Source organism: Narcine bancroftii, chromosome 7 (assembly GCF_036971445.1).
Source record: "Narcine bancroftii isolate sNarBan1 chromosome 7, sNarBan1.hap1, whole genome shotgun sequence".
Lineage (NCBI taxonomy): Eukaryota > Metazoa > Chordata > Chondrichthyes > Torpediniformes > Narcinidae > Narcine > Narcine bancroftii.
This window is the reverse complement of record NC_091475.1, coordinates 175,391,573-175,411,635: the sequence shown is the minus strand read 5'-3', so window position 1 is coordinate 175,411,635 and position 20,063 is coordinate 175,391,573. Positions and strand designations below refer to the sequence as shown.

The following is a 20,063-nucleotide window of genomic DNA, read 5'->3' as shown; positions in this document are numbered from 1 at the left end:
TATCATGAGTGGAAGTAGTGAGGCAGTGGGATTTGTAATGGCAAAGTCCTTGATCTGCACAGGGTTGGACGAGATAAGCTTACAGACATTAGAAGGGCCAGGAGATCCATAAAATAAGTTCAAGTCCTAAATAAATCCAAGATTGACAAAGGTATGAAGGGGGACTTCAGTAGTAGGTGGAGTGTGGTAAAGAATGGCAATGATGATGTTCAGAGCTAATGGAAATGCTAGTGTTGAGTCTGGGCAGAAGCCCCACTTCATAAAATCCAAGTGAACATCATATACTGCTCAGATAAAATTTAAAAGGGCAACATTTGTCAGATGACAGAATAGGAAATCTTAATCCAACGTAAAAGTGGATAAAAGCTTCCTTAATCTAGCCCTAAAATGCACTTGAATTTCTCTCTGATGAGAAATGTCTACTACAGCATGTTCCATTCTCATCTTAGCCAATTATTTGTTCTTTCTGTGTGACTTAGAAAATTTCATGGGATTTAATAAAAGGATAGTTTTGTTCCTTGAATTTTCAATGAACATTCCATTGAACAGATTAAAAACAAGTTGTTATCACAGTACTCACCCACTGTTAATCTGCCAGTCACATGCCCATTAGAGTTGCGAGCATTAACAGTTACATTCTGGGAAGAATCCACGAGCAAGGGTGAGTCCTGCAGGGAGTTAAAGAAATGTATATTGACATTTGGAAAATCTGGAAAACAAATAATCAAAGTGGCCACAAATAAAATGCTGAATGCTACAATAGTTTATCTGGAAGGAAAACCCTCGTAATAGTGAGGGATAGAAAGAGACGATGACAATATACTTTGCATTCATGAAGGGAGAAGCTAAAATTTCAGATCAATATTTTTGCTCCCTGAAATGAAAAGGGGACCATGATAGTCAACTTCAAACTGAGCACAAAGTTAATTTCAGATTTACTGCTTCACATGGAAGTTGGAGAAACATTAAATGAACTTTTATTGAATTTAGCATGTTTAAATCCAAGTACCTCTGTGCCAAACTCTCAGGTTGATCATCATGGCTGGGGAAAATTTAAATTCACCATTATCCATTCACAATTTTCTCTTATTTCAAAATGTGGAATCAATTGCTCTATTTTTTGTTCTCATCTCGTAGATCTGGAGAATAGGATCAAACTCCCATGCGGTAATCACAGTAATTTCCTGACATCATGCATGCATTTTCCAAGCAAGGGTTTAAGTCATCCCCTATGGATGAAGCTTAAAAAATGCAGCTGTGTACTTTATTCTCTCAGGTTCCTGCAGTGAAACCAAGCTGCTGTTCGTGCATTGATTCCTTATTGAAGTTGTTAGGCCCATTGCAGATTTTCCTGGTTATTGCAAGTTTGAAACATTTATTTTAAAGAATATTTTCTCTAACAATAGCACAAACATTGATATAACCCAGAACAAAAGATTTCTGCGAACCTAGTCATTGCTTTAAAATAGAACAAAACAGCTCATGCCTATCACTTTCTCTCAAGTAGAAATTTACATTTTCAGTGTGCAATCTGCATCTTTCTCTCTCTAGGGGTCTGGATGACTCTGAATATCAAGGAACTTGAAGTAATGTTATTTCTATCCAGAGTAACACATCACCACTATGGACAGAATGCCTGAAATTAGGAATTCCACCACACAGTTTTGTGTATGTATTATCCTGAATGGTCAACAAGAAAAGGAATGTGAGAGGAAACAGTGAGTAAACTGTAGCCAGTGCAGCAGGGAGGAATAAAGCCTGCGGCTGTTTGAATAGGCCAATGCTATACCAGGAAGAAGAGGCATGAATGAAATTAGCTGTCATTTCAGAGACTGAAAAGAAATCCAAATTCAGATAATTTGAGATGTCAGAGATACAATGCCAGTATCAGTTGCCATGGCCCTTTTAGAGCTCCAGAGGGAAAAGGTGTCTCCAACATTATTGGTCCATGTTGAGATGCCAAAACTCTAAGTTGGGAGTTTGTGGCTCGATTTGGTGATTGGGAAGAGGAGGTGAAAACAACATGGACAGATTTAGCCTTCGGAAGTAATGTCCCTTTGTTCAAACCCCATAACTCCTCTGAAGACACATAGAAAATTGAGTATATAGTTGCACTATATAACTCTATACAATTCTCCTTGCACTCTGAATGAAGCAACCAGCACTTAAGAGTCAATGACTGACATGCTTATAATTCTTACTCCCAAAATATTGTTATCTATACTCTGATTCAATCTTAGACATACATAAATGAACATCTTCAATAATAGAACTTACAAAACTTGGGCCATCGACTTTGCCTGAAGCTGACAGACGAGACGGCAATGGACGTTTAATTCCTTCCAGGTTTTATTCCGTATGAAGGAGCAGTGGTTCATTAGCTGAAGAAGGGTGATTGAAGGTGACAAAAAGGAAACTTCCTTGCCCTTGGGTCTGGAATCAATGTTGTGAACTTCCAGGTGCATATACTCACTCCCAACTGCATACCATTGTGTACACCAGTGGCCTTCCCAGATACATGTAGGGATTGCGATGGAGGAGTTTGGTACATTGTCTGGATGCTATTTAACTTCTCTGTGGGACACCTCTAAATTTGGATGCTGAGCTAATAGGCTGTCGAGAAGGAAAGAAAAGACGGGGGGAGGAGTATAGACCATAGACAGGAGGACAGGAGAGAGAAAAAGTGAGAATTGATTGGGGGTGATGTTGGCTCAGTGAAAGGAGGGGGAAAGGAAGCAGAGGAAAAGGGAAGAGAGCGAGAGAGAGCTAAAGGAAAGGAGACACAGAGATATGGGGGGGGGGTGGGCTAATTGAAACTGGAGAAGTCAATTTTAATCCCATATGGTTGGAGGTGCAGTTTCTCCTCAGTCTGGCAGTGCATGAGACCATGGACAGACATGTTGGCAAGGGGATGGGGTGGGAAACTGAAATGGGTGGCCACTAGGAGATCCCCATTATTGTGACGGACAGAGCTGAGGTGCTCAATGAAGCGGTCTCCCAGACTCCGTCCAGTCTCTCCACTATGGAGGAGACCACTGAATTTGATGTTCATTCAGGCCATTTAGTGACTTCCTTTCTCTGTTTCAATACAGTGCTTAGGGAGCAAGCGCAAAGCTTTAAAAAAAAGGGCATTGCAAAAAAAAATGTAACCATATTAGTGGTCATTTGTGGGCCAGACCAGGCCAGGATGGCAGAGTTCCTCATTTGAAGGAGATTTGTGAACCAGAGAGATTTTTATAACAATCAGTAGTTTTTTTTACAGCGAGTGGGAGCAGGAGAAACCTATAGAATTAATTGGAAGGACTCTGGTACAACATAATTTAATGGGAATATGGAAGGAAGATTTTGAAGGTTTGCTAAAATAAAAGCAGTTGAAAGTAAATATAATGAGCAATGTGCAAATTGTTTGCACGGGATGTTCCTGGATTGCCTTCAGGAGTGAAATTCAGAAGCAGTAGGGTAAGACAGAGAGGGAAAGAAAGTCCAAAATAGGGGCTAAAGTTACAACATTCCTCTGCAACCATTGCTTATGCAAAATGACAATTTTTAAAAGTTTTTGATACTATCAAAGCATGGATAGCATGTTTCAAGTCAAGTTTGGTGTCATCTGATTGCACAAGTACAACCTGATGAAACAGCGTTCTCCAGTCCTCGGTGCAAAAACACAAAGATACACAACCAGACATAACACACATACAGACCAACAATACATATTCATATATACAAATAAACAAATATTGTTTCGTAAATATGAGAGACTCGGATGCTTAGTGTGTGCTGTTCCTTTGGTCATTCAGCATCCTCCCTGCCCGCAGGAATAAGCTGTTCCTCAGCCTGGTGGTGCTGGCTGATTCGCCTGTATTTCTTTCCCAATGGGAGCAGCTGAAAAATGCTATGTGTGGCAAGTAGGGGGTTCCTAATTAATTTTGTGCACCCTCTTCAGACAATGATCCTGATAGACCATATTGATGGAGGTGGAAGGATACTCCAGTGATCCTCTCTGCCACTCTTATGGTCCTTTGGATTGACCTCTGCTGCAACCACACTACACTGTGATGCAGCTCGCCAGGACGCCCTCGATAGAAAAATGTATTACTCTCTCACAAATTAATATAAATATATTAAAAAGAAGGTTGGCACGATGGTACCTGGTAGCCTTGCCCGCTTCAGTCTTCTCAGGAAGTGCAGCGGCTGATGCGCCTTCCTGGCAAGTGAGGAGCTTATGTTCAGACTGAGTGCTCCCATGTGTCAGTTTGAATGTCTGAGACAATTAATCTAGATGTAGCCATCTCCTAACCTGCAGCTGGAGTTAAAGCAGAAGATGTCCGAGGTGTCATCCTTTGACATTTGTGTATTCTCTGCAGGCACTGACAGGGGCATTTACCCAAGAAGAGAAACGAGTGGTAGTGATGATGGTGGGCTTGGGGAAAGGCAGCATTATATTCCTGCATCTCCATATTCAAGGGAAGATTCATTCCCACTGCTATCAGGTTCCCGAATGAATTTTGCAGAAGTGAAATAGGTTGGTAAAAAGACAGAAATGCTGAAGGGACTCCACAGGCCTTGCAGAGTCCATTGGAGAAAAATATAGATTACTGATGTTTTTGGCCTGAGCCCTTCAGGTAAGCCTCAGGTCTGAAATATCGGTAATATATCTTCCAAATGACACTGCAAGACCTGCTGAGCTCCGTCAGCGTTTCTGTGCTTTATTACAATCACAGCATCTTCAGACTTTCATATTTCCATCTGGTAAATAATGTTGCCAATGCTCCATTCTATCTGATCTCTCTGTGTGGCTCTACAGCCAGCAATGTATTTTTACTCCTGTGCTATGCATAGGATGACTATCTGGACTGCTTGCAACGTGAACTTTCCCACTATACCTCAGAACTTATGACGATAAATGTAAACCAATTAAGGAAAGGATGGGGATGGAACATTGTTGTTCATTTTTCATTTGCGCCCTCTCCTCATTTCCACAGACATTTATTCATTAAAAGCAGAAAAGAATGCCACTTGTGTTTGGAATGTCATTTCAAGAGAAGTATAACTAATGTAAATCAGTCTGATAGTGTGTTCCATCTTCTATTGTCCAAAGCTCAAGGAGGACTGCAGCTCAGAATTTAAAAAAAACATTATAGTGGAGGCATAAGTCTTTCAGTACAGAAAGTAAACTGCTTTGCTTTAATGCCTAAAACCTTGATCAGGCACTAAAGTCATGCACGGCTATTTGTGGCTGCAGGCCATCCATGGGTAAGACCACAGCACAAGCTGGGGGTGGGGGGGGGGGGGGGGAAAGCGGTCTGAGCAGAGGGTGGTGAATCTGTGGAATTCATTGCCACAGAGAGCAGTAGAGGCAGGTTCATTAAATATATTTACGAGGGAATTAGATCTATTTCTTCAGTATTAAAGGTTACGGAGAGAAGGCGGGGACGGGGTACTGAACTTTAAGATCAGCTATGATCTCGTTAAATGGCGGAGCAGGCTCGAATTACCTACTCCTGCTCCTATCTTCTATGTTTCTATGAGCATTGGGTTGCCACTGATGTCCAACTCCCATGTTTGCAGGGAAACAAAAGAATGGAATCCATGTAATTCATGAAGGATGCAACACCTAGGGAGGAACATGCAGAATAATCTCGGCATATTCCATGGATGCTCCAAACCAGAGGGGAGGGGAGCATGGATATTAGAGAACCAGCACATTTTAGTGCATTCTGGAATGCTACAAGATAAATGAACAAACCCCTGATATTTCTCAAGTTATAGCAGGAATGGGGCATAGCTGTGGTTGGAATGCAGTGGGAATGGCTGATGAACCAGGCAAACGTGAACAACATGTGAAATCTACAGATATTAACGTATGTTGGGAATGAGTGACCCATGCAGTATTTATTAATAGATTAAATGCCATGTGTGAAAATTAGAGTTTAAATTGGAACTGATTAACTGAGGAAGTGGTCTACGATTAAGTACCAAACTTTCCAAGATGACAGTCAATCTATCAATGTAACTCACCCAAGAGGTCGATTATTCTCTAATTATAATTGCAAAACTCTGAATACAAAAAGGATTTTAATTGTTTCATGAATATATTACATTCATTTCAAAGCTATCTCTCTTTAGTCTGAACACCAGACACATTCATCTGTCTTTTACTTGGCATTAGGTGCACAGGAAAGGACCTCAACTTCAATGGCAAGATAATAAAAAAGACAAAGCTAAAAGATTCAAAGTGCAGAAATACTATTTTGTTGAGCTACTTGAATAAAGATCTTCATTTCCAACAGCTGCATATATTTATTCATGAAAATGACTATGGAACTCCAGGTACCCTTGCTAAATGTGTTTAAAAAGTCATAAACCTTATACCATCAGAGAATGTTTCATGCTGAGAAAATGTTATAGGTTAATCATGATTTAGAAATTAACGTTGGCATTTGATTGGAAAGGTGTCTAGACAGGAGAGGGGAGAGGAGAGCTTTCAAACTATTTGGATTAGAAATGCACAACCTGGATTTTAATTGCTGATCTGTGTTGGAGTGGAGGCCTGCTTGGGATAAAGTTAAAATATAACCTGACCTGAGCCTATTTGAACCTGACCCAAGCTGGACTAATAACCATCTTTATACCTGACCCAATATTCACTGTATAAAGATCTCTGAAAAGATCACTGGGTCTCTCTTTCCTCTATTGATGATATTCACTGCAGCGCTGCTTAAATAGGGCTCAAAGAATTATTGAGGATCCCTACCTCTATCACACAGGATCCTTGACCTACTGCCAGGCTGGGAAAGAGCTTCTTCCTATAGGCTGTGAAATTGATGAATGGTATTCTGTAACCTTGAGACTCTTCTGAATAAAACGGAGTGAATTTATGCATATTTATATCTTTCTTTGGCTTGGCTTCGCGGACGAAGATTTATGGAGGGGGTAAAAAGTCCACGTCAGCTGTAGGCTCGTTTGTGGCTGACAAGTCCGATGCGGGACAGGCAGACGGGTTGGGTGTTGGGTTTTTCCTCCTTTGTCTTTTGTCAGTGAGGTGGGCTCTGCGGTCTTCTTCAAAGGAGGTTGCTGCCCGCCAAACTGTGAGGCGCCAAGATGCACGGTTTGAGGCGTTATCAGCCCACTGGCGGTGGTCAATGTGGCAGGCACCAAGAGATTTCTTTAGGCAGTCCTTGTACCTTTTCTTTGGTGCACCTCTGTCACGGTGGCCAGTGGAGAGCTCGCCATATAACACGATCTTGGGAAGGCGATGGTCCTCCATTCTGGAGACGTGACCCATCCAGCGCAGCTGGATCTTCAGCAGCGTGGACTCGATGCTGTCGACCTCTGCCATCTCGAGTACTTCGACGTTAGGGATGTAAGCGCTCCAATGGATGTTGAGGATGGAGCGGAGACAACGCTGGTGGAAGCGTTCTAGGAGCCGTAGGTGGTGCCGGTAGAGGACCCATGATTCGGAGCCGAACAGGAGTGTGGGTATGACAACGGCTCTGTATACGCTTATCTTTGTGAGGTTTTTCAGTTGGTTGTTTTTCCAGACTCTTTTGTGTAGTCTTCCAAAGGCGCTATTTGCCTTGGTGAGTCTGTTGTCTATCTCATTGTCGATCCTTGCATCTGATGAAATGGTGCAGCCGAGATAGGTAAACTGGTTGACCGTTTTGAGTTTTGTGTGCCCGATGGAGATGTGGGGGGGCTGGTAGTCATGGTGGGGAGCTGGCTGATGGAGGACCTCAGTTTTCTTCAGGCTGACTTCCAGGCCAAACATTTTGGCAGTTTCCGCAAAGCAGGACGTCAAGCGCTGAAGAGCTGGCTCTGAATGGGCAACTAAAGCGGCATCGTCTGCAAAGAGTAGTTCACGGACAAGTTTCTCTTGTGTCTTGGTGTGAGCTTGCAGGCTCCTCAGATTGAAGAGACTGCCATCCGTGCGGTACCGGATGTAAACAGCGTCTTCATTGTTGGGGTCTTTCATGGCTTGGTTCAGCATCATGCTGAAGAAGATTGAAAAGAGGGTTGGTGCGAGAACACAGCCTTGCTTCACGCCATTGTTAATGGAGAAGGGTTCAGAGAGCTCATTGCTGTATCTGACCCGACCTTGTTGGTTTTCGTGCAGTTGGATAATCATGTTGAGGAACTTTGGGGGACATCCGATGCGCTCTAGTATTTGCCAAAGCCCTTTCCTGCTCACGGTGTCGAAGGCTTTGGTGAGGTCAACAAAGGTGATGTAGAGTCCTTTGTTTTGTTCTCTGCACTTTTCTTGGAGCTGTCTGAGGGCAAAGACCATGTCAGTGGTTCCTCTTTTTGCGCGAAAGCCGCACTGTGATTCTGGGAGAATATTCTCGGCGACACTAGGTATTATTCTATTTAGTAGAATCCTAGCGAAGATTTTGCCTGCAATGGAGAGCAGCGTGATTCCCCTGTAGTTTGAGCAGTCTGATTTCTCGCCTTTGTTTTTGTACAGGGTGATGATGGTGGCATCACGAAGATCCTGAGGCAGTTTACCTTGGTCCCAACAAAGCTTGAAATACTCATGCAGTTTGGCATGCAGAGTTTTGCCGCTAGCCTTCCAGACTTCTGGGGGGATTCCATCCATACCTGCTGCTTTGCCACTTTTCAGTTGTTCGATTGCCTTATATGTCTCATCCAGGGTGGGAACCTCATCCAGCTCTAGCCTTAGGGGCTGTGGAGGGAGCTGGAGTAAGGCGGAATCTTGGACTGAGCGGTTGGCACTGAAAAGAGATTGGAAGTGTTCTGACCATCGGTTGAGGATGGAGATCTTGTCGCTGAGGAGGACTTTGCCGTCTGAGCTGCGCAGCGGGCTTTGGACTTGGGGTGAGGGGCCGTACACAGCCTTTAGAGCCTCGTAGAAACCCCTGAAGTCGCCAATGTCCGCGCTGAGCTGGGTTCGTTTGGCGAGGCTAGTCCACCACTCATTTTGGATCTCCCGGAGTTTGCGCTGAAGATGGCTGCATGCACGACGGAAGGCTTGTTTCTTCTCTGGACAGGACGGCTTTGTAAGGTGAGCCTGGTGGGCAGCTCGCTTCTTTGCCAGCAGCTCCTGGATTTCCTGGCTGTTTTCGTCAAACCAGTCCTTGTTTTTCCTGGAGGAGAAGCCCAGTACCTCTTCAGTGGATTGCAGTATGGTAGTCTTCAACTGATCCCAGAGGGTTTCAGGGGACGGGTCCGTGAGGCAGGTTGCATCGTCGAGCTTTGCTTTGAGGTTTGCCTGGAAGTTTCCTCTCGCTTCGTCTGACTGCAGGTTTCCAACATTGAACCTCTTTCTGGGGGCTTTATTGTTCCTGGGCTTTGGCTTGAAGTGAAGGTTGAGCTTGCAGCGAACCAGCCGGTGGTCAGTGTGGCATTCCGCGCTAGGCATGACCCTGGTGTGGAGCATATCTCGTTTGTCACTTTCTCGCACCAGGATGTAGTCCAGGAGGTGCCAGTGTTTGGATCGGGGATGCATCCAGGTGGTCTTAAGGCTGTCCCTCTGCTGAAAAAAGGTGTTTGTAATGACAAGTCGCTGTTCTGCGCAGAGCTCCAACAGGAGGCGCCCATTGTCGTTGCACTTGCCGACGCCATGCTTGCCCAGGATTCCTGGCCAGGTTTCTGAGTCTTTGCCGACACGAGCGTTGAAGTCGCCCAGGATGACAACCTTGTCGGCTGTAGGGGTACGTTGGATGAGGTTGCGCAGGTCGGTGTAGAACTTGTCCTTTTCTGCTGGTTCCGCCTGGACGGTTGGAGCATAGACACTGATGAGGGTGGTGTGACGCTTGTTTTGAAGTGGGAGTCGCATGGACATGATTCGGTCCGAGAGGCCTGTCGGAAGGTTTTCGAGTTTGGAGGCAATGAAGCTCTTGACCATGAAGCCTACACTAGATAGGCGTTGTTCATCCGAAGGCTTGCCAGACCAGTAGAGTGTGTAGCCCGCGCCGCGTTCTTGGAGGCTGCCTACATCTGCCAGGCGGACTTCACTGAGAGCGGCTATGTCGATGTCAAGTCTGAGGAGTTCATGTGCAATGAGGGCATCTAGGAGGGGAGGCAGGCCCCTCCAGCCCGGGTAAGAAACCTGCATAGGAGAAGGCCACTCCGATATAAAACCTACGACCCAAGGACCTCGCTGCCACGTCCCAGCTTGCTCGGCCACGGCACACGAACCATGGGTGTAAAGGGTGGGGCCAGTACTGCGCGCACTGCACTCCACCTAAAAGCTCCTTTGCGCAGGCCCGAGGACAGGTCCACGTCCTCCCCCTCCACGTCCTCCCCCTCCACGTCCTCCCCCTCCACGTCCTCCCCCTCCACGTCCTCCCCCTCAAAAGATGCTCACAAACTCAAGCTAGCATGCTGGAACATCAGAACCATGCTAGACAAGGCTGACAGCCACCGACCTGAACGTCGGTCTGCCCTCATATTTATATAGTGTTTGTGATTATTACGTGCTATGTATGTTTGCACACTGTGGTCCAGAGAAACACTGTTTGGTCTGGTTGTCTATGTGCAGTCAGATGAGAATAAACTTGAACATGAAAATCACTTTTTGACAGTTTGACTCATCTGCATTTACAAGGTCAATTTGATCAATTCTATTTCCCAGCAAGTTTCAGTCAGAAAGCAGATGGACATCTAGACTTAATTTCAGAAATAACTACTTATCTTACTGTTGCGATACAACCACCAACCTACTGCAGGGGGCGATCTCTGTACCTGCAGGAAGACCACCTAAGGGGCTGACTCCACCTGGCCGGCTGTCAATCAGCCGACCTGAATATAGACCTGAGCTGGCCCCTCCTGAGCCACTAAGGCTTGAACTGGTGTTCAGACTTTTACTGGAATAAAGCCTGTTGTTCAGTCTTTTGAGTTTGTGATTGCTTACTGCGACCTCAGCGCTCCACACTTACCCTTCCTCCCCTCTGAAAATCCTCTAAAGCACTTTCATCTGACAGAAAATCCAAAGCATCGTCATTTATTTGGCCTTTCCCATTCAGTGTTTCCAAGCTGAATAATTTCATGAGATCCACTCCAGTCTGCAGTATGTATTTTTGCAGTGGAGACTGACAACGTTGGCCATGAGAAATGGGCTGTCAGAGTATACGCTCATTTGAAATCTAATATGCTTGGAGTAAAAGAGAAACAATGTTTCTCCAAAGCAAAGTGTCTCTTTTGCACCTGTTGTTCTTTGTTCATGGAAGCTGTAATCCCAGTGGGATCATTCCTCAGATGTGGTTTGCGGACTAGGCACGTTGTAAAAAATTAAACTTCACTGCGTTTCTGCATAAAATGAAGACACTGAAATTCTGCTCACGTAGAGCATTTGGCTGCACACAAACAGTCTAACCCCATTGCACCTACAAAAAAAAATCAAACCTTCAGCCAGATAGATCTGAAAATTTCCATTCCACTGCTGGTGATTGACATGCCATTCTAGTGCCCTTTTTCAATTTAAGTTTCATTGTCATGCTTGGTATAGTGAGAAGAGTTCTTCCAAGAACGTTCTTGCATTAACAGAAAAACAGAGAACAGGGTTACAATGAATAAAGATCAATTAGCACAAGGCAAGAGCATTATGACGGTTGTGGGGTTCATTCAGGAGCCCGACCAAGCTTGGTCTTTAAGCTTGGTGATATATGGTTTCATACTCTTCAGCCTTCTCCTTGATGGGAGGAGGGAGAAGAGAGTGCATTCACCATCTTTCACCACATTGGCTGCTTTTTCCAGGTTGCAGGAAATATACATTGCCCTCCTTTATTTTAGGAGAGACTTTTTTTTTCTCCTTTATTTGCCCCTATGTTCCACAATTTTAAATTTGTAATCAAATGATTCACATGTGATTAAAGTGGACATGCCAGGTTTTATTAAAGGGAATTTGTGTACATTTTGGTTTGACCACGTAGAAATTACAACCCTTTTTATACATCGCCCCCCTCATTTCAGGGCACCATAATATTTGGGATATAGCAAATGTGAGTACTGTATATTAGTCATGTTTAGTACTTTGTTGCACATCCCTTGCATGCAATGAATGCTTTGAGTCTGTGATTCATAGACATCACCAGATGTTGAATATCTTCTCTGGTGATGCTCTGATATGCATCTACTGCAGCCACTTTCATCTCCTGCTTGTTTCGGGGGTTTTCCCCCTTATGTTTTCTCTTCAGCATATGGAACACATATAATCATTTACGGAGCGGAAACAGGCCATGTGTTCAATGAGATTTAGTTTGGGTGATTGATTTGGCCATTCAAGAATTTTCCAGTTTTTAGCTTTGAAAAATTCTCTTGTTGCTTTAGCAGGATGAAGGACCGCCCAATGTGTTTGGAGGCATTTGGTTGAACTTGAGCAGATAACATGTTTCTACGGAGCTCAGAATTCATTTTGTTCCTGCCATCAGCAGTTACATCATCAATGAAGATAAGTGCACCCATACCTGCGGCAGCTACACATGTCAGGTCAAAACATCCCACCACCATGTTTCACAGATGAGATAGTATGCTTTGAATCTTGGGCAGTTCCTTTATATCTCTTGGCAAACTGTAATCTGGCCATCCTGTTTCTGTGGCTGACTAGTGGTTTACATCTTGCAGAGTAGCCTCTGTGTTTCTGTTCATGAAGCCTTCTGCAGATAGTAGTCATCGCCACATCTACACCTGACTCCTGAAGAGTGTTTCTGATCTATTGGACAGGATTTGGGGGATTTTTCTTCTTTATGATGAGAATTCTCCTGTCATCAGCAGTGGAGATCTTCCTTGGCCTATCAGTCCTTTTGCAATTACTGAGCTCACCAGTGCATTCTTTCTTCTAAATGAAGCTCCAAATTGTAGATTTTGGTAATCCTAAGGGTTGGGAGATGCTTCGCACTGTTTTATTCATGTTTTTCAGCCTCATAACGGCATCTTTGACTTTCATTGGCCCAACTCTGGTCCTCGTGTAGAAAAATGGCAACTACAGGCTACAAAGGTGATCAGAAGCTGAGAAGCAAGTCAAGCTCTCTTATACCTGCTCTAATGAAGCAAATAAACATAACTGAGAACACACAAATACCTGTGAAGCCAAATGTCCCAAACATTATTTTCCCCTGAAATGGGGAACTATGCATAAAAAGTGCTCAATTTCTACAAGGTCAAACCAAAATGTACACAAATAACTTTGAATAAAATCAAACATGTAAATTGTTTGATTACAAACTTAAAACTGTGGAGTACAGGTGCAAATAAGGGGGAAAAAAAGTGTCTTTGTTCCAAACATTATGGAGGGCCCTGTAGATGGAGTCCATGGAGGGGTGAGAAGTTTGCGTAATGTTCTGAGCTGCATTCATTCAACCTTGAGCAGAGCAGCTTCCAGACCGCACTAACGAATCCATGTTTTCGATTGTGTTCTTGCAAACCTGTGAAGGTACGTGAGGGACATGACAAACTTACTCAGTTGAGGTTTTGGTGCTTTCCTAGCTGTCATGGAAATATGCTTGGTTCAGGTCAGTTCATTGGAGATGTTTATTCCTAAGAACTTGAATCTACTCTCTCCACTTCAGCAGCATTAGTGTGGGAAGGGGTGTGGACTCTGCCCCTCTCTCGAAGTCAATGATCATCTCTTTCTTGTTGAAAGAGAGGTTGCTATCTAATCACTTGACTTTCAATTTCCTCCTTATATTCTGTCTTATTATTATTTGATGTCCAATGAGGCCATCAACAAATTTGAGGATGGAATTGAAACAGTATTTGGCTGCCACCATTTGGTATACCACTGAAAACTCACTTCAGGTGTGCCATGGAGAGCATTCTATCTGGTCGCATCATTGTCTGGTATGAAGATGCCAATGCACAGGACAGGAAGAAAACTACAAACTTGTTAACCTGGCCTGTGACATCATGGGCACCCGTCGTGGACATTTACAAAAGGCGGCGTCCAAAGAAAGTAGCCCATCTATTCTCAAGGACCCCTACCACCCAGGCCATGCCCTCTTCACTTTGCTACCATCAGGTAAATGGTGCAGGAGCCTAAAGATGAAAACCCAGCAGCAAAAGAACAGCTTCTTCCCCTCTGCCATCAGATTTCTGAATGGACAATGAACCACAGGCGCTACCTCACTTTATCCTATATTCTTGCACACTGTTTCTAAATGTGATTGATAGCCATATTTGCAGTGTAATGCTCCCACTAACCAACAAATTTCTTGACATGTTCAGGATAAATTCTGATCATGGGTGTAGAGGGAGTATAGTGTGGTCTGAGCACACATCCACATGGAATGCTGGTGTTGAGTGTGATTATTATGTTATTCACAGATTGGACTCTGTTGGACAGGAAGTCAAAGATCTATTTCCAGAGGGGGCCACTGAGGCCCAGATCCTGAACTTTGGGAATGAGTTTGCTCGGGACTATGGTATTGAAGGAAGTGCTGTTGCTATGAACAGTCTTCTAACATGAGAGTCCTTGGCATCCACGTGTTCTAGGGCTAATGGAGAGCTAGGGAGATGGGGTGTGCTATGGACCTGTTTGGAAAACAGGCAAATTGAAGTGGGTCAATCTGGGAGGCAGTTGTTGATGTGAGCTGTGGCCATTCTTAAAGCACCAGCAGGGATGTAAAGCTACTGGCCAGTAGTCATTTAGGCCTGTTATTATGCTTACCCTTGGTACTGGTATGATGGTAACTTCCTTAATGCAAGTGGGAATGACAGCCTGTTGCATGGAGAGATTAAAGATATCTGTAAATACGCCCATCAGTTGATCCACACAGGCACACAGGTCACATTCTGGGACTCCATGTCGGTCAGTTGCTTTCTGCTGCTCTGACTTCAGCAGCAACGACCATGGGTGAAGAGGCACTTGCAGTCATTGATGTGGATGCCACTCTGTTCCCTGGCTCCCTCAGATTGATTGCATTGTCCCTCACTCAATCAACTTGCCAGGAAGGAACGCATTAGCAAAATGGCTGGGTAAGAACTCTCAGGTGACTGCACTGCAGAGACTTTCTGGCTTTTCACTTTGAAGCACCCATGAGGGATTGCAAATTGAGCTCATAAATCTGAGAATGGAAAGACTGACGGGAAAAAAGGGACAATTGCAACTGATCATCACTGAAGGGAAGAGAAGATTGTGCAATGGCTCCTAACCACCAACATAGTGACCCTCCACCATCATCACCTGCAATTAATGTTGCTAGCTCCCTTAGACTTAGTGAATTCTGGCTAGTCAACATTTCAGGCCAAAAGCCTTCATCAGGAATGGTAGAACGGGCTCAAGCATCCAAATGGCCAACATCCATTCCTTCTTTGACCATTTCATTGCTTAAAGTTAAAAATTTAATGTAGCCAGTAAATGAGCGGTAGAGGAGAATTTGATATGGGCTGGTTCAGTTTTTGGACACTAAACTCATCAACAGTAATTTGGACGATTATGAAGGCATTATTACTTTTCATGAAGCATCTTAAAGCATACCTCATTCCCTAATGTTCTTCTTCTTTGGCTTGGCTTCGCGGACGAAGATTTATGGAGGGGGTAAATGTCCACGTCAGCTGCAGGCTCGATTGTGGCTGACAAGTCCGATGCGGGACAGGCAGACACGGTTGCAGCAGTTGCAGGGGAAAATTGGTTGGTTGGGGTTGGGTGTTGGGTTTTTCCTCCTTTGTCTTTTGTCAGTGAGGTGGGCTCTGCGGTCTTCTTCAAAGGAGGTTGCTGCCCGCCAAACTGTGAGGCGCCAAGATGCACGGTTTGAGGCGATATCAGCCCACTGGCGGTGGTCAATGTGGCAGGCACCAAGAGATTTCTTTAGGCAGTCCTTGTACCTCTTCTTTGGTGCACCTCTGTCACGGTGGCCAGTGGAGAGCTCGCCATATAACACGATCTTGGGAAGGCGATGGTCCTCCATTCTGGAGACGTGACCCACCCAGCGCAGCTGGATCTTCAGCAGCGTGGACTCGATGCTGTCGGCCTCTGCCATCTCGAGTACTTCGATGTTAGGGATGAAAGCGCTCCAATGAATGTTGAGGATGGAGCGGAGACAACGCTGGAGGAAGCGTTCTAGGAGCCGTAGGTGATGCCGGTAGAGGACCCATGATTCGGAGCCGAACAGGAGTGTAGGTATGACAACAGCTCTGTATACGCTTATCTTTGTGAGGTTTTTCAGTTGGTTGTTTTTACAGACTCTTTTGTGTAGTCTTCCAAAGGTGCTATTTGCCTTGGCAAGTCTGTTGTCTATCTCATTGTCGATCCTTGCATCTGATGAAATGGTGCAGCCGAGATAGGTAAACTGGTTGACCGTTTTGAGTTTTGTGTGCCCGATGGAGATGTGGGGGTGCTGGTAGTCATGGTGGGGAGCTGGCTGATGGAGGACCTCCGTTTTCTTCAGGCTGACTTCCAGGCCAAACATTTTGGCAGTTTCCGCAAAACAGGACGTCAAGCGCTGAAGAGCTGGCTCTGAATGGGCAACTGAAGCGGCATCGTCAGCAAAGAGTAGTTCACGGACAAGTTTCTCTTGTGTCTTGGTGTGAGCTTGCAGGCGCCTCAGATTGAAGAGACTGCCATCCGTGCGGTACCGGATGTAAACAGCATCTTCATTGTTGAGGTCTTTCATGGCTTGGTTCAGCATCATGCTGAAGAAGATTGAAAAGAGGGTTGGTGCGAGAACACAGCCTTGCTTCACGCCATTGTTAATGGAGAAGGGTTCAGAGGGCTCATTGCTGTATCTGACCCGACCTTGTTGGTTTTCGTGCAGTTGGATAACCATGTTGAGGAACTTTGAGGGGCATCCGATGCGCTCTAGTATTTGCCAAAGCCCTTTCCTGCTCATAGTGTCGAAGGCTTTGGTGAGGTCAACAAAGGTGATGTAGAGTCCTTTGTTTTGTTCTCTGCACTTTACTTGGAGCTGTCTGAGGGCAAAGACCATGTCAGTACTTCCTCTGTTTGCGCGAAAGCCGCACTGTGATTCTGGGAGAATATTCTCGGTGACACTAGGTATTATTCTATTTAGGAGAATCCTAGCGAAGATTTTTCCTGCAATGGAGAGCAGCGTGATTCCCCTGTAGTTTGAGCAGTCTGATTTCTCACCTCGTTTTTGAACAGGGTGATAATGATGGCATCACGAAGGTCCTGAGGCAGTTTTCCTTGGTCCCAACAAAGCTTGAAAAACTCATGCAGTTTGACATGCAGAGTTTTGCCGCCAACCTTCCAGACCTCTGGGGGGATTCCATCCATACCTGCTGCTTTGCCACTTTTCAGTTGTTCGATTGCTTTATATGTCTCATCCTGGGTGAGGACCTCATCCAGCTCTAGCCTTAGGGGCTGTTGAGGGAGCTGGAGCAGGGCGGAATCTTGGACTGAGTGTTTGGCACTGAAAAGAGATTGTAAGTGTTCTGACCATCGGTTGAGGATGGAGATCTTGTCGCTGAGGAGGACTTTGCCGTCTGAGCTGTGCAGCGGGCTTTGGACCTGGGGTGAGGGGCCGTACACAGCCTTTAGAGCCTCGTAGAAACCCCTGAAGTCGCCAATGTCCGCGCTGAGCTGGGTTCGCTTGGCGAGGCTAGTCCACCACTCATTTTGGATCTCCCGGAGTTTGCGCTGAAGATGGCTGCATGCGCGACGGAAGGCTTGTTTCTTCTCTGGACAGGACGGCTTTGTAAGGTGAGCCTGGTGGGCAGCTCGCTTCTTTGCCAGCAGCTCCTGGATTTCCTGGCTGTTATCGTCGAACCAGTCCTTGTTTTTCCTTGAGGAGAAGCCCAGTACCTCTTCAGTGGATTTCAGTATGTACGTCCTGGTGCGAGAAAGAGGCCAACGAGATGTGCTCCACACCAGGGTCATGCCCAGCGCGGAATGCCACACTGACCACCGGCTGGTTCGCTGCAAGCTCAACCTTCACTTCAAGCCAAAGCCCAGGAACAGTAAAGCCCCCAGAAAGAGATTCAATGTTGGAAACCTGCAGTCAGACGAAGTGAGAGGAAACTTCCAGGCAAACCTCAAAGCAAAGCTCGACGATGCAATCCGCCTCACGGACTCGTCCCCTGAAACCCTCTGGGATTCCCTAATATACACTCTATTAAAACCCCATTAACAGACAGAATATCGCATTTGCTTTTACTGCATCCCAGAACACCCGAAGTGGACTTCATGCTTAGGAATTTGCAGAAGTAATATATCTTGAAATTAATTCTGATGTAAAGACAAGCTTTTGTTGTTGAATTCTGACAGTAAACAATGAAAGTTATTCACTGGTCATTAAAATACTTGACATTTCACACCACATTCCTTAATAATTCATAGTGTTAAATATTCTTGCTTCACTGAAATTCTATACAAGTTACTTGCTTCTCATTACCTACCATTCTGGACCGAATTTCTTTGGCGTACAATGGGAAAAGAAACTCCGACTCTCCCTCCAGTCGAATCCCATTTTCCGTAACTCTCAGGTGTCCCATTCCATCCTATATGGAAATAAAATATAAATTAAATAACTGGACTGCGCACCAAATTTCAAAACCATAGCTGTGAAGCAACAGCAGCGAACCAGTGAAATTTCTAAACATAGTTAATGTCCAGCCCTCTCATGGCTGTCAAACCACTGGCGACTGCATCTGAATAATAAAGATCCTGTATTGAACATCAACAGCAAAGAAATCAACAAGTGGAGATTTATCAAACTTTACAATCGCACGTCTTAAAAATTTGAGGAAGTACAAAATAGCAGTAGGCCTTTAGTCTCCTTAAGCCGGACCCACCACTTAACAAGATTATGGGTTTGATTTCTATATTTCTCAAAAACCCAAACACGATCTGCTGGAGGAACTCAGCAGGATAAACAGTAGCAGTAGAAGAATATAAATGGTTGACATTCTGTGCTGAAATCCTTAATCAGAATGTGATAGACTCTATCAATGACTCCAAAACAGTATAGTGAGGAACGACAGGCTTTATTATATTTTAGATTTGTAGCTGGCCTGACTCCATGTGCTCAACTGAGGACAGGGAGAGGGAGGTCGACCTTTATTCCAGGGTCACGAGGGGAAGAGTTACCAGGGAGCCAGTCACCAGTGGGGGATGAGCCAGCTACCCATTGGCAGTTACATATTCATATCACCACTGAACTATCTCAGCCTTCAGTGTATTGAAATGCCAAGTAACAGACAATCTGCTCGAGGAACCCGGAAAGATGAGCAGTATTAGCAGGGGGGACGACATTTCAGGCCAAAACTACATCAGTCAAAGCCTCCCCTCCCCCTTTCTCCCACTCATGCTGCCCAGCCCATTGAGTTCCTTATGAAGATTATTCTTCTGCTCCTGAGAGAAGTCTGGAGGGTCTCACCATCTGAGATTGAATAATACTTCCCACATATCATTCCTAAATGGCCTCTATCTCCACACCACGCATCTTTGTTCTAGATTTCCCTGGCAAGGTATACTTTCTTAATATTTACCGTATATGCCATCGTAAAGGGCGATCATTGAAAATATTTTTAAATCACCATAAAATCAGTACCTTGACGATGAAGTCTCACACCATCACCATGGTGGCTGTGACGCAATCCCGCGCATGCCCCATTAGTTATTTGCAAAATCTCAGAGCTCCTCTGCGTAGTCCATGTGCCCAGTGTGATTTTAAGTGGCCTGTTACAGGATATTTATTTCAAGATATCCAAACAACATTTAAACCTTAAATAATCATTTGTTTTTAAAATATTGTGATTTGCTTTTAACAGTATACACTGGTCAGCAGTAAGTGCTAAATTTAAGCGTGGAAATTCTTGGGGTCATCCTATACACGAATCATCCCATACAACGGCATATAATCTGTTATGGTCTTTCAGAATCTTGTACATTTCAATAACTACTTATTTTTCTAAAATTTAGATTCTAAAATAGGTGCATGTGGCTTGTATTTCTCATTGGACAATTCTCTAGGAACCTATCATGTAGGTTATAATTGTAATATTGGTGGGAAATCATTCGAGCTGTTTTCATGCTCCATCAGCAATGGCAGGAATAGGAAGCTGTGGCAGATGAATATGGGGCTGAAGAATTGGTGCAGGGGTTCATATTTGTGGTTCATTTGGATCTCTTCTGGGGAAAGTATGATCTGTAC

General features: G+C 44.6%; 1 protein-coding gene across 6 annotated transcripts in view; it reads right to left on the bottom strand.

Moving 5' to 3' along the window:
• Window positions 1-20,063, bottom strand: part of sgcg (sarcoglycan, gamma) — a 527,276-nt gene that overhangs the window by 157,836 nt on the left and 349,377 nt on the right. For all 6 annotated transcript variants that reach the window (XM_069891401.1, XM_069891398.1, XM_069891400.1 and 3 more), the window contains 2 exons: window positions 18,307-18,408; window positions 581-668 (listed from right to left, as the gene is read on the bottom strand). In XM_069891401.1, coding sequence (XP_069747502.1) covers window positions 581-668; window positions 18,307-18,408 — 190 coding nt within the window. The remainder of the gene's footprint in view (window positions 1-580; window positions 669-18,306; window positions 18,409-20,063) is intronic.